The sequence below is a fragment of the Rhinichthys klamathensis genome, unplaced genomic scaffold (assembly GCF_029890125.1).
Source record: "Rhinichthys klamathensis goyatoka isolate OS25496 unplaced genomic scaffold, OSU_Roscu_1.1 h1tg000412l_1, whole genome shotgun sequence".
NCBI lineage: Eukaryota > Metazoa > Chordata > Actinopteri > Cypriniformes > Leuciscidae > Rhinichthys > Rhinichthys klamathensis.
The window spans coordinates 3,996,766-4,009,909 of NW_026606912.1; the positions used below are offsets into that span (position 1 = coordinate 3,996,766).

At 39.1% G+C, this 13,144-nt stretch overlaps 1 protein-coding gene across 2 annotated transcripts in view; it reads right to left on the minus strand.

Annotated features, from left to right (window-relative positions):
- Window positions 1-12,944, minus strand: part of bcl11ba (BCL11 transcription factor B a) — a 49,204-nt gene extending 36,260 nt beyond the window's left edge. Inside the window, exon 1 of one of the 2 annotated variants that reach the window (XM_056235049.1) lies at window positions 11,750-12,941. In XM_056235049.1, coding sequence (XP_056091024.1) covers window positions 11,750-11,807 — 58 coding nt within the window. In that variant the 5' untranslated portion in view covers window positions 11,808-12,941. Of the gene's footprint in view, window positions 1-11,749 lie in introns of both variants that reach the window. The other variant, XM_056235048.1, reaches the window with a different exon arrangement.
- Window positions 12,945-13,144: the final 200 nt, after the last annotated feature.

The following is a 13,144-nucleotide window of genomic DNA, read 5'->3' on the forward strand; positions in this document are numbered from 1 at the left end:
AAATTAGTAATAACTTAGTCTACTTCTGAAATGACTTTTCTTTCCTGCTGATGTGACCGAGGCCATGTGGGTGAGGAAAAATATTAACCAATAATACCACAGAATAATCCAATTTCACAAACCAATCAGATCCTGATAAATAAAATCAAGTCCCACCCTAGATTATTTCCCACAAAATATTCTGTTTTTACTCTGAAATACATCCCTTCATGCAAATTAAATGCATTTACAAAATATCTTTAACTCTTCCAGATCCTTTAGCCTGCCTTCACCCTAATTTAAATACATCAGAATGGGAATTCAAAATAAAATACTGACCACTTGGATGAGTAAAATGATTTACCAATAATAACCACATTTTTCTTTTCTTGCTTAATATTCTGTTTCACTCTGAAATGCATCACTTACAAATGTTCATTCATCATTAACTCATAAGTTGCCACTGTATCTATCCATACATTTTTCCTCTTCCAGATTCTTGAGCCTGCCTTCTTACACAAATTCATGCGGGAGAATATATATATATATATATATATATATATATATATATATATCAGTATGGGAAGTTTAAAAAATAAAATATTGGCCGATTGGATGACAAAAAATTATTAACTAAAGCATAATACGCTTTACCTTCCAATCAAATAAAATCAAGTGTCACTCTAAATTATTTCCCGTTTAATATTCTGGTTTACTCAGAAATGCACTAGTCACTTTATGCAAATTAACTGAGTTGATAAATGTCGATTCAACTTTAACTCATTATTTGCAACTGAATCTACATCTCCCCATGCATTTTCCCTCCAAAACTGCATCCCTAGCCACCTTCATTCACTAATTCATGAAACAAAAACCTGACTTCAGTGCAGGAAATTGAAATAAAATACAAATGGCGTGGAACTTGAGACATAATAATCACACATTTTCTGAGTTCAGGGTCAGGTCATTTAGCATTTAGTTATTTGGCAGCTTGTTAAAATAAAGGAAATGAATGTTGGGGCCCAGTTAAGCATTCACCTATGTCCCATGACAGTCCCACTAAACTTCGAGAGCAGAAAATAAAGGCCGACTTCAATTTAATCATCCCAGCGGCCACACACGAGGCACCTCACTCTCGTTCAGCGTGTTCTGTCCTGTAACCAGCCAACGCTTGATAAACATCCATATGTGAGGCCAAGACCCAAGAGCAGGGAACTGTTATTAATATACAATACAGTACTTGTGAGGCTGAGAATGAGTCCGCCAGACTTGAAACAGAAAGAGAGTGAGTCTGAAGGGAGAAGAGAGAGAGACCGAAAAAAAGCAAGAAGGAAGGAGGGAGGGAGGGCTCCGTTTTTGGCTGTGAGAGATATTTGCACAGCCATGAGAGCAAGAGGCCCTGCAGATCTTCTGGTTGATTCTGTCACCTAGATAAACAGTGCAGTGCGACGGGCGTTGAAACCACAGAATACCCCGGACAACCTCAGTCCCTCTCCCTCCATTTTGAAATTTCAGCCTCACCTTTAAGTATGCGGCCACAATCGGCCCTTTGTAGCCCAACGCCGAGTGCAAGAGCAGTTTTATCAAAGACAGTAGAGGCCCTTGACAAAGCCCCCTCGGGACCCCCAGACAGACAGCTCTGTTGATGTTACATTTGACAGCTTATCCTTGCGCCATACTAATCATAAGATCTAGACAAACACCTCTCTGACTGCCACTTTACACTCTTCAGCTTCCTGTCACTGCTTTCATGCTCTCTCTACTCAACACGCTGCATGATTTGGGTGAAAGCAGGAAAAAAGAAGAAAAACACTACCATAGCAACACTTAGAGCCACACAGCGAGCAGGTGCAGATTTTTGAAGTGCACATAAATCTGGGAAGAGAATGAAAGCAGGAATTCTCAAATTGTCAGAGCCTAAATGACAAATGTGAGACTTTTTTTTAAAGAAACAACGACTATGTGAAACAACGCATAGGAACTAATTTATTCGATTGTTTTAATTATTAAATTTGGCCTGTGCACATTATGCGCTTTTCACCAGTACAAGGCCTAAAAGCCTCTCTGAGGCCAGAGAAGCGAGTGAAACTGGAACGGCATGAGAAGAGACAGACGCCGAGCGAGACAAAGATGGAGGAACGGACCACTCTGCTCACACAACACAGGTAGCCCTGTTTACATCTCCCAGAGGAACCGCCTAACCACTAATTTTCGATGATGAATTACGAGCAGCCTGCGCATCCATCTGCAATTTGTCCACGGTCCAAATTATGAATGCGGACAGATTTGTAATGTCAAGCTCGGAATGCAGCTTTGAAAACGAAACCACTAAACTCCCTCTTATCTCCATTTCAGACGAATACGTACTACATTAGAGCGACGTTAGATCTGCATCCTGTTAAACAACAGCATCTGAACACTTTGCAGTCATATTAAGGAAGGAAGCATTTCAGTTAGCATAAAGCATTCAAATAAATCTTATTTAAGCACACATTGTCACTGGGCTCAGATTTTGCACCATAATGAAAGAAATAACTGAAGATGACTAAGGTACTTCAACTACCCTTAAATCCAGCCCCCCGACCCTGACTCAGATATATAGGAGTGGAGCACAGACCTCCTCCGGGCAATATCAGACCATCTGTGCATTAGATTAGTCTGCATGTAAATAAAGAGAAAAGCCTGAAGAGACTCATCAACCTACAGTATGAATACACCACTGAAATTATGACTGTGACTTCATTGCGGTGACTTATTTCAATTATATATATATATATATTTTTATTTTTTTCTTATATATATATTATATCTTTTCTAATTATCTAATTTATTTATTTTTTTTTCAACAAAAAAAATGTATACACACATATATATATATTATAAGATACAACTTTTTTGTATAAATTCATTGTGGGTTTTTTTTTTTACCCCACTATAAATACATTTCTCCATTACTGGGGGAGGTCTCACAACAAAAACTGTTTTACATTTATCTGTAACTGTATTTGCACCTGTGAGCACATGCACAAAAAAAAGCATATGCGTTTGAACCGATAAATGAAGATTGCTGCAGGCATATGTACGTGAGCAATATGCGTGCATGTACGCCTGTCTGTGTGCCACGCATTTGTGCATCCTGGGAAGCTGCACCAGCAGCGATGCACACACACACAGGAACGACTAACCCTAACATACACATCACTACAGGAAGAGATCATTTTCTATGATTTACAAGTTCAAAAAGACAACATGAACAACAGTGTATATATTTGACATTTGTAATAGTATAGCTGTAATTCACCAAACAGGTAATGTACAATTAAATAAATAAATAAATAAATAAATAAATAAATAAATAAATAAAATAAGCAGAGTTAAACTCTCAGAGTGAGAGTGAGATTGCAGCCTCTCGGTACTGTGGGAGAGAATTTAAGGTGTGCTAGTGGAAAGCGTTAGTTTAATGTGTCATAGGTCTAGCACAGACCTGAATCAAAGTGACAGCTGGAGAAAAAACCCAGAGTGGTTAAGAGCGAGCGCAGCTGAAATTTTCTCTCTCCCTCTGTCCCCTTCTTTTGCTCTGTCTGTGCCAACCACAGGAAACACGCTGCTTGCAAGCAACGCCGCTAGTACACACTTCAAAAGAAGGGACCCCCGTACACACAAACACACACACACACACACACCAGGTGTTGTAATCATGTAAACATACGGTACAGTCTTGGACTTGACTATAGAGTCTGAACTAATCCATAAGGGAGTAAAACACCATAAATATGTCATTAATTCACCCTCATGTCATTCAAAACCAGTATGACATTTTTTCATCTAGAATGTTCAAGCAGCTCTTTTCAATACAATAAAAAAGAATGATGACTGCAAATAGAATGTTCAGTAAATATTAACTTAAAGTCAGTCGAAGACTCAGAATATAGAATATGAACAACTATGATGGTGCTTTTAGGGAAAAGAGTAGCTCAGACATTCTTACAAACATCTCATTTTGCATTCCACAGAAAAAAAAGATAGTCATACAGGTTTGGAAAGACAAGCGGTTATATAAATGACAGAATTTTCACTTTTAGAAGATCTTTTCTTTTAAATAAGTCTCTTGAAGGTTCGAGATTGAACTACGCAGGCCCGATCCGGCGGTTTGCGTTTCCTGCTCTAGGCAAACAGGTGAGAGTCTGCAATTCCTCACAGTCACACACACACACACACACACACACTCTCTCTCATCCACCAGCGATAACAATGCTGTCACCAAGGTAACATTACAGCTCATGATTTTCTCTGATCCCTCAACAAATACTCTATATAATTCTATCAGGGCCACCGAAATGTCAAATGTTATTTGTCTTTATCAAGCACTCTCTGGCAGGCGGAGAGAAAGACAGTGAGGGACAGTGGAAGTAAGACAGTGTGAATAATATTTATAGCTGGCTAAAAAAGGATGATATGAAGTTAAATTTTCGACTTTGGATAAAATACGCTTACTTTTTTACCTCAATTTCATTTTTGAATGAAAAAAGCACAAAAAATACAGTAGGCAATATTTTTCATGCACATACTACCTTAACATCCTGCAATTAGTAAAACATGGGAATGTTAAAAATAAGCCTCATTCACCCAAGAAATCAACATTTATATGAGTCAGAATGAACAATAATGGGATTTTAGGAAAACATAAAAACTAAAAAAAGACATGGCTTCCAAAAACGAACATCACAAGGCACGTCTTAACACAGTTCTGGGATTTATCCTTTTCCATTCTGGATTTGCGCACCATTGTTCACGGGCCCTCTGACTCATACTTACGAAGTCTTTTTGTTTGTGAGGAACCAAATTGCTGTTGACAGGTATTTGGCTGATCACGGTACAGTCTGTCTTTCCCTCCAAAACACACAAAGGTCTGCATGTTACGTAACAGCTCTTTAGCAGCCCAACGTTAGCGTACCTTTCATCCTCGGACTGTCGCCCTGCAAACCTCACCATTAACGCTCGGTGCAATTTGGCTCACGGTTGAGCTGTTGAGATTTTCCGTAGCGATATCAGGACGAAAAGTCTCAGACATCTTTCAGGGTTTTTTCAGCCATTGCTAATGTTAGGGCCTAATTAGACAACACACACCATTTAACGGATTTCATATTGTTTTTTACTGGGTCCATAAATTTTCGTATTTAAATCTTGAAAGACTTTATAATGCTGTCCAGATATAAAGATTTACCCCGTGCCAATTAAAGCCATTCACAGAACTGTGTGAGCGGAGGGCTGAGCGTGCTGAAAATGAAAGCCAGGGAAAGGGCCTAATCAAACAATAAAAAGCTCCGCTTTACTGTTTGTGTGTTATTTTCTTATGTTTCCCCCATCAGCCCAAGCTGCACAAGAGCAGAAGCAGTGGGTGGGGGCTTCGCTATTTGCGCTGCTACGTACACAAACCTCACCACACCAGCCCACAAACTATAATTCTGAAATACCCACTCTGAGCCACCCGCTACCCAAGCACATAACAGAGATGCAGGCTAGCTGAGTAGGACAGGCTGGATTTGGGTTGAGCCTTCCACTCAGATGGCACGCAAACAAACAAACACACACACACACAAACAGATTGCAAAGAGGTAGCGAGTCAACGGCAGCAGTCTCTCTAATCATTTCACGTCCGTCGTGCGTGCAAAAGGCCTGTGTAACACATGCACACGTATCAGCGGTGCGTACAGGAACTTATCAGGAATTAATTAGTCTGTCATTAATCTGTAACCTACAGTCAAGCGTACCAACGCTCAAACCGCAAACCTCCGCCTTGCGCTAGGCCTCTAGTTTTTCCTGTTTTCTCTTGCTTAAAAACTTCTCTGTGACCTGTTTGTTTAGCTACATTTGTGTCAAAATGTATGACATAAAACGCTCTTCAATAAGTGACACCATCATGTTTTAGAAAACTGCTAGCCCGAAGGCCTTTGCAAATCCTATAAAATAAAAAAACAAAGAACCGCACTCGTTTAGGATATTTAGATGCTTTAGCTTGCAGAGTGCTTCTGTGCAGATGCAAAGCGCCTCGGCGAGGTTTTAAAACAGTAGTAAATGCGTGCGCGGTGGTGGCGTGCATGTGTGAGCGTAAAGCGGGGTGCATGTGCAAATGAAGCTGTTAACAAGAAGAGAACAGGGATCATCGTGGCACACGGCGGCGGTGGAATTTTAAAAGCGTGATCCTCGGCCGCCGCCGCGGCACTAGTCCATTGTTTAATTAAAAAAAAGGGAGGGGTGGGGGGGGGAGAAAATGGGTTGTCTTGCAGGTAAAAAGAGATTAACATGATGATGTCCACTGGGAGCCCGTCTAAGCATCACTAACCCTTTATCTGCAAATCTCATCAGGGAGATATTACCTAATATTTTCACAAGGAAAGAAGATGGGAGGAATTATGGGTAGCTGGAATGACTAAATATCACCTGAAGCTTAGCTTCTCTCTTTTTTCCCCCACTGCAAAGCTTTTGTTTCTAATGAAATAACACTAAAAGGCACGTGCTGTATATCACAATCGCAGAACTAGTAACACATTCCCACACAACACACTCATCTGATGCTCAGGAAGCGGAGCGTTTCCATGCTTGGAGCCGGTCAGAGCTCAGCCAGCTGTGGGACGTCAAACACTCAAGCCACTATTACGAGTGTCTGTCTCTCATAAATCAAGCCATGGAAAACTATGCCCACTTTTGATGCCGTCCAAAGGATTCAGTCGCCTTGATGCATTTATACTGACAGACAGCCATAGACTTCTGTACATTTCATCAGAGAGGGCTTTCTGTTGCTCTCTCCCGCTTGTGGCGCAAACAAAAGGCACCTGAAACTGAAAGGAAGAGAGAATATGCAAGCATATTAATCAAATGTGCCAGGCAGACATTTTGCCCATTGTTATGTGGAGAGTGTAAGCTCTGTAGAGGCTACCATTTTTTATATCACAGACTCAAATTTATTTATTTAGATGGCAAGAACAATAGGTCCTCAGTCAGAGGGGCCCACAAGTTCCAGAGACACTTCATCATTCACTTTTAAGCACGCTTGGAAAAACGAACGAGGTGACGTTCAACCTAAATTTGTTTGTTTTGGTGTCACGCTTGATGTCCTTTCTATATTTAAAGCTACACCTATCAAATACTTATTATTAAACATCTAAATGAGCACTGAGAAGCGATCCGACTCTCACTGTAAATTATTAAATATGTGCTTGAGCGCTAAAGACAAAGTAAAAAAAAAAAAAAGTGAGAGAATGACAGAGCCATCATGTTTTAAGAGCAGCTGCTGCTGTGAGGCGTTGACAGTTTGCATCTGAGCATGTGTGTTAATGGCAGTATCGTTTGAAACATCTATGCAGAGTCGTCGGAAGCCGCAGCCCCCTATTTCACTCGACTTAACCATTTAAGTACATTTAGGAAATATGTTTTTAGACTTATTCAGAACTGCCTTCCACCCACACTGGCAGACTTAGAGCTCCCCCTAGCAGGTCATGGCCAGAAAACTCTGCACTGCAAATGCAAGGTGGCCCAATTCAGCACCCAGACAAAACGAAATAAAAACAAGGACATTTGATTCCCTGAACTATAAAATAAATTAATAAAATGAGCATTTAAAAAAGAAACTTGAATATATTTTTAGACCCGTTTAGTTTAACTTAAAATATGCTATTTTTTTTTAAATACATACTTTTGCAAATTACAAATACACAAGCAAACATTTTAGTAATAAATAAACAAATAAAAAGGGAAAGATGATTTATTATGGGTTTCTGAAGCTGCACACCTGCATCCAAATATCTGGACTTTTTTTAGTTACTACAATCAAATATGTTAATGTCTTAACAAACAGGCAAGAATGTGTTTTGATTCGAGCTATTATCATAAATTAAATTCTCTCAGATGTGATGACATGAAATCATGGCTAAAATCGATGTCCTAAACACATTCAAAGCAAAGTTCCGAAAGACAGTTTCCTGTGCTGGCAGGTCTAATGTGAAACATGCATCTCAAGCAAGAGCTGAACATTTATGTTACAACTTCATAATTCCGTTGCTCACCGGAGGAAAATTACCTTCTCGCTGTCATCTGATTTCCTTCATTTGAAGATGACATCTGTTAACTCGCTTTTAGATTTATTTTTAAAGCACTACTGTATATAAGGCACTACACTGACATGACAAATTGAACAGGTGTACAAATCTAATTTAAATTCAGCTAAATCGGTGATGACATGCTCACATGAATACACTCAGTGAACGTAAACATTAAGAAAATGTATCAGTAATTTAGAGAACATTAAGGGCTTGTACGCTACGTGATTTTCATAATTCTTATTAGAAAACGACAAAACTGTAAAATACTCTGCGTTTTTAGTTCAGCCAATAAAATAGAATGAAAATTCCAACATGTATAAAGAAAATACGCTAAACATTGCAACCGTTCGTATTTCACACAGAACTAATAAACCACTGGGTTTATAGAATATGTGTGTTGAGTGGCGTGATGTAGCACACAACCACAGGCTGATAAACCATTAAAACTACTGATGTACACAGCACTGCAAAGTTTGCAGATCGCTCACGCCGAGAACACATAAATTACCATGTGGACGTAGACTACACACACACACACTCTTTCTCTCTCTCTCTCTCTCTCCTGAACACTTGAGCAGACAAAAATTGCCACTCACTAACTCAAGGCTAATCCAGCTAAGACACCGTGGTTAACAAAACTAAATACCACAGAAGACATGCTGACGAGCAGACATGCACACACACACACCCTTGTTTACAGCTCCAAATATGTCCTCAAAAATTCAACTTTAAGGTTGGGACCTTTCTGTTTTTGACCTTGACAAAATTTGAATATTACAAAGAAGAAGAAAAAAAGAGATATCAACTGTCGTCCACATTTTCATGCCAATTTTGCTGCTCTACAAGAAGCTTTTTCCCATAATCAGCCAGATATCAAATAGAGTAAGAGTGATCAAGCTGGCACAGGGTCTTTGAGCTTGCACATTTGCACACATGCTAGCATGCACGAAAAATTCTAGTACGAACAAAAACACTCGTTACATCAAAATCATAGCCACAAACTCGTACACATCAGCATGTGATGAGAATTCCGAACTACGAGGAACGAACGTACCCCTGAGCTCAGATGACTATCTGCTAGCACCTGGCCTACATGCCCTCTGCTTAAAAAAAAAAAAAAAAACTAAGGCATGATACGTTTGAGGAACCTCTCTGAAGCTTATATATATTCATTCACCGGTGATGCAATGAACACCTTTCAATCTCTAGTTTCTAAGAAGGAGAAAGTCAACCACCTTCCTTTCTCTCTCTCTCTTTCACTGTGTGCATGTAAAAAAAATACACAAAAGCTTGATGTCTAAACTGGCGTCTGCTTTACTCCGTGCACGTCTGCATTTGTGTCCGTTTGTGTGTGAGTGAGTGTGCGTGAGGGAGAGAAAGCACTCAGGGAAAGTTCCTTGGTGTAACTGGAGCATTCTGAAATTTAAAGCCCAAATTAATAACCACAGCCATTGTACATGCAATGACTGATGGGACATGTGATAACTATAGCGACAGAAATTTAAAAAGGGTCATTTTCTACTAAACCAGAATGATTGTTTTACATGTGTATTGAACGGATGCAATTTATGCAGTAAACAAAATCGGTTTGCACATGCACATGCTGGTGCACAATTAAATATGAGAAAGATATAAACGACTGTCATGATCGCATATGCGGATGACACACAAAAAGGGCAGCGCATGCCCTATGGCAAACCTAGCTGCATGCAATGCAAACAAGATCATGTGCATTAAGCTTTAAATAACATCTCAATTCTCATTCGGTCATAAGTCATAGTCATATTCGTAAGACTCAGGCATATTTGTAAACTCAACAGCAAATTCGAACACACAAAGCAAAGGCATGCTAAATGTTTACAGTGCAACCGCGTACATATGTGCACGAACAGTAACAGATTAAGCAATTGACGAAAGAATGGTGTGTGTTAGGGCATATATGCACAGCATACATGGCCCTAACCCTGCAACACAAAACAGATTTGGGTGGTATTACATCACTAGGTTCTGCTATGAATTATCTATGCTCTGTAGACTACACTTAAGCATGAATATGAAACTAAATCAGGACAGATTTCATTGTCTTTTGAGTTATCTGATATGTTTTACTGCAACAGTTGCATTCTAGGAAAAATACACATCATGTTTTAAAATTAGTTGCTGGATATGTAATATATATATATATATATATATATATATACACACACACACATATACACATACACTGTCTCCTACAAATGATGTAAAAGTCTCTCAAGGAAAATCTAAAAAGGAAATTATCATCAAGCAATCGAATATAACTCTTGTCTTTGTTTGGAACTTTGTCACGAAAAGTTTCTCTATTTCAGTATCTGCCTCACATTACCTACGCTGTACAGTCACAATCTTGACTCGGGGGCAAAGCTAAGTGTGAGAAACATTATTAGACCTATGCCTCCTTTGTTTCTTTGTATTGTGCAAACTTCTGTTTTCTCCATAAAAGTACAGGCATTGCATAAAAAGGTGAGTTGTGTAAGAAGCCAATTCAAAAATGTATTTTCTTAATTAGTATAACAGCAAAAGTAAAAGTAAACTTGACATTTGTATCGCCTACTTTGAGATCAAGTTCAATTTCATTTAAATCATTTTCCTTGCTCTGACACCTCTTTTCCTTCAATTGCACATCTAAGATTTAAAAGCACAAATGTTGCACAATTACAATCAATTTAACCTAGTTTAAAAAAAAACAAGTTCTCTGCAACCGTGCAGTGTGTGCACTGCAAAAATAAAACCTTAAACCTTTCATGTGCTCGGTGGTTACAGGTAGCTACTCACCTTGAGAACTACTATCTTGTCAAAAAGAGCAAAGACTTTGGTCTAAAACAAAACATGATACATAAAGTTACACTGCATTAGGATTTGAGAAGACAGGCCTACAACTCGAGCAAGCCATTTATGTAGGTAAAATAAAATGTATTTTATCTTGCAATAAATTATTGTAATTATCATATATCTATATAGCCTAATAAAATGTCCAATTCATATATAGGGATTAAACTAGAGAAAATGAAAATAAACCATGTTTACTCTAAATTAGCATAATTTATGAAATTATGTCTAAATACTAAAATAGCATACACCTCAATCAACCTACACTTCTATTTAAACTAACTAAACTTAACATTAACTTTGCAAATACTTCAATAATCAATGCAATTTAAAGTTTTTAATCTGATCTAATGGCCTACTAACAATTATTACATTATTCCAAACTATCTGATAGCCTATTAAAATGTAAAAAACACAACTAATACAAAACATACTAAATGAAAGATTTGTATTTTAAGGTAGTCCAGAAAATGGTTCTATTTATTCTTTAAATACAGTTTCAAGCAAATCACTTTTTAATTATTTTAAGTAGCACTAAGTCTATAAACCTGACTGTTTGCTTAAAGCTAAACTCATAAATATCTTAAGAATTAATTGAATTTATTCAACTGTTCCAATTCTGTTGTTCTACTTGAGAAGATTATAATGATTTAACGCATTTTAATGTATCAGTTCATCACTAACACCACAAACTCACACACCAATCGTTACTCTCGACTAGACCGATTTAAAAAAATCGCTAAACATGGCTAAATAACCACCTAAACACACATAATAATAAGTAAAACAAAAGATTGACTTACGTGTTATAATTTCTCTTTGCGACAAATGCTGAGGGTTTCCCTGCTTGCGACGGGACATTGCCCTGGCATTTACACTGGCATCGCCCAGAGACCCGCACAAGGAATAGTCGGCTCGCGTCTTCTGTCCTCCGTGTCCGTGGCGTGAGCTTGTTTCCTCCCTCGGTAACAAACTTTTTTCCTGGGACTTCCAAAGAACTGCCACAGCTCCGAGCCGTGGATAGAGATAAGGGGTTCCGTGAATGTGAGAGAAGCGAAAGTGTCTTTGCGCTCCGGCTCTCCAGATGACCAGAGACGCGCAGACGCTCAGTACCTCAGCGACACACACATGCACTTCAGTTGTGCGGCGCGAGATCTGTCCGAGGGCGAAAATATCCTTGACGAGTGACAGTTGTGAAGAAACCACTGGAAATGTCTCAGAATGTGATACCCGGTGCGTTTGGATAGGTTGGACCCTGTGGTGGCTCTCTCTTCGTCCGGTCTGCGCCTTGTGGATTTGTCAAAGGCAATTCGATTTTTTTTCTTTTCTCTGGGTCAAAATAATTCTAAAAAAGAAAAATAGTCTAGGGTACTTATTAGATTGGATAAAAACGAATCCAATTTCTCCTTGAGTTGGCACTTGATTGTGCCAAGCACTGGACAGTTCTTCTTCTCTCCTGGGCTCGAAGTGCATGCGATGCCCGGTTACTTTGCACTCTCTCCAACTCTTTGCACTTGCTCCCCTATTCGGCTTTGCGCACTGGAGACCAGGGACATGGACTTGCCACCTCCTTTCCAAATGAATGAAGCTTTTTTTTTCTTCTCCCTTTTCTGCCTCTATGAAGATGGCGGAGTCCTGCTTCTCCGGGAGCTCTCTGTGTCTCTGTGGCGAGGGCTGCCTCCGTACAATGGGATAAAATTCAAGTTCAAGTGCGGACGTGACGTTAAGTCTACAGTGGGAAAGAAAATTGGAGACTGCAAGAGCACTGGGGGCGACTAGTGGTGGCTTTTCACAACTATCGGATCACCAGAACAGTGGTGGAGAGCGTGGACATCGCGAGCCGCTGTCTTACACACACACACGCACACGCACACACACACGCGCACGCACAAACACACAGCACCTGACAGACCGGCGCACTGCTTGTCTGTATCCGCTTTAGTGCAAATAAAACAATGCAATATTGCATGCACTACAACGTTAGCTTTTATAAAAAAAAAAAAAAAAAATGTATAAGAGTTTGCCTGTGCTTATGTTATTGTGCATTACATGTAACCTACATATTTTATGCATGCAAATAAATAATACAAATAGGGAAACTGTGATATTGATAGTCATGCATTAACAGTAAATATTCAAATCAGAAAATCTAAAATTATTTGATAGAAAGATTAAAGCGTGAATGCATGCACAAAGAA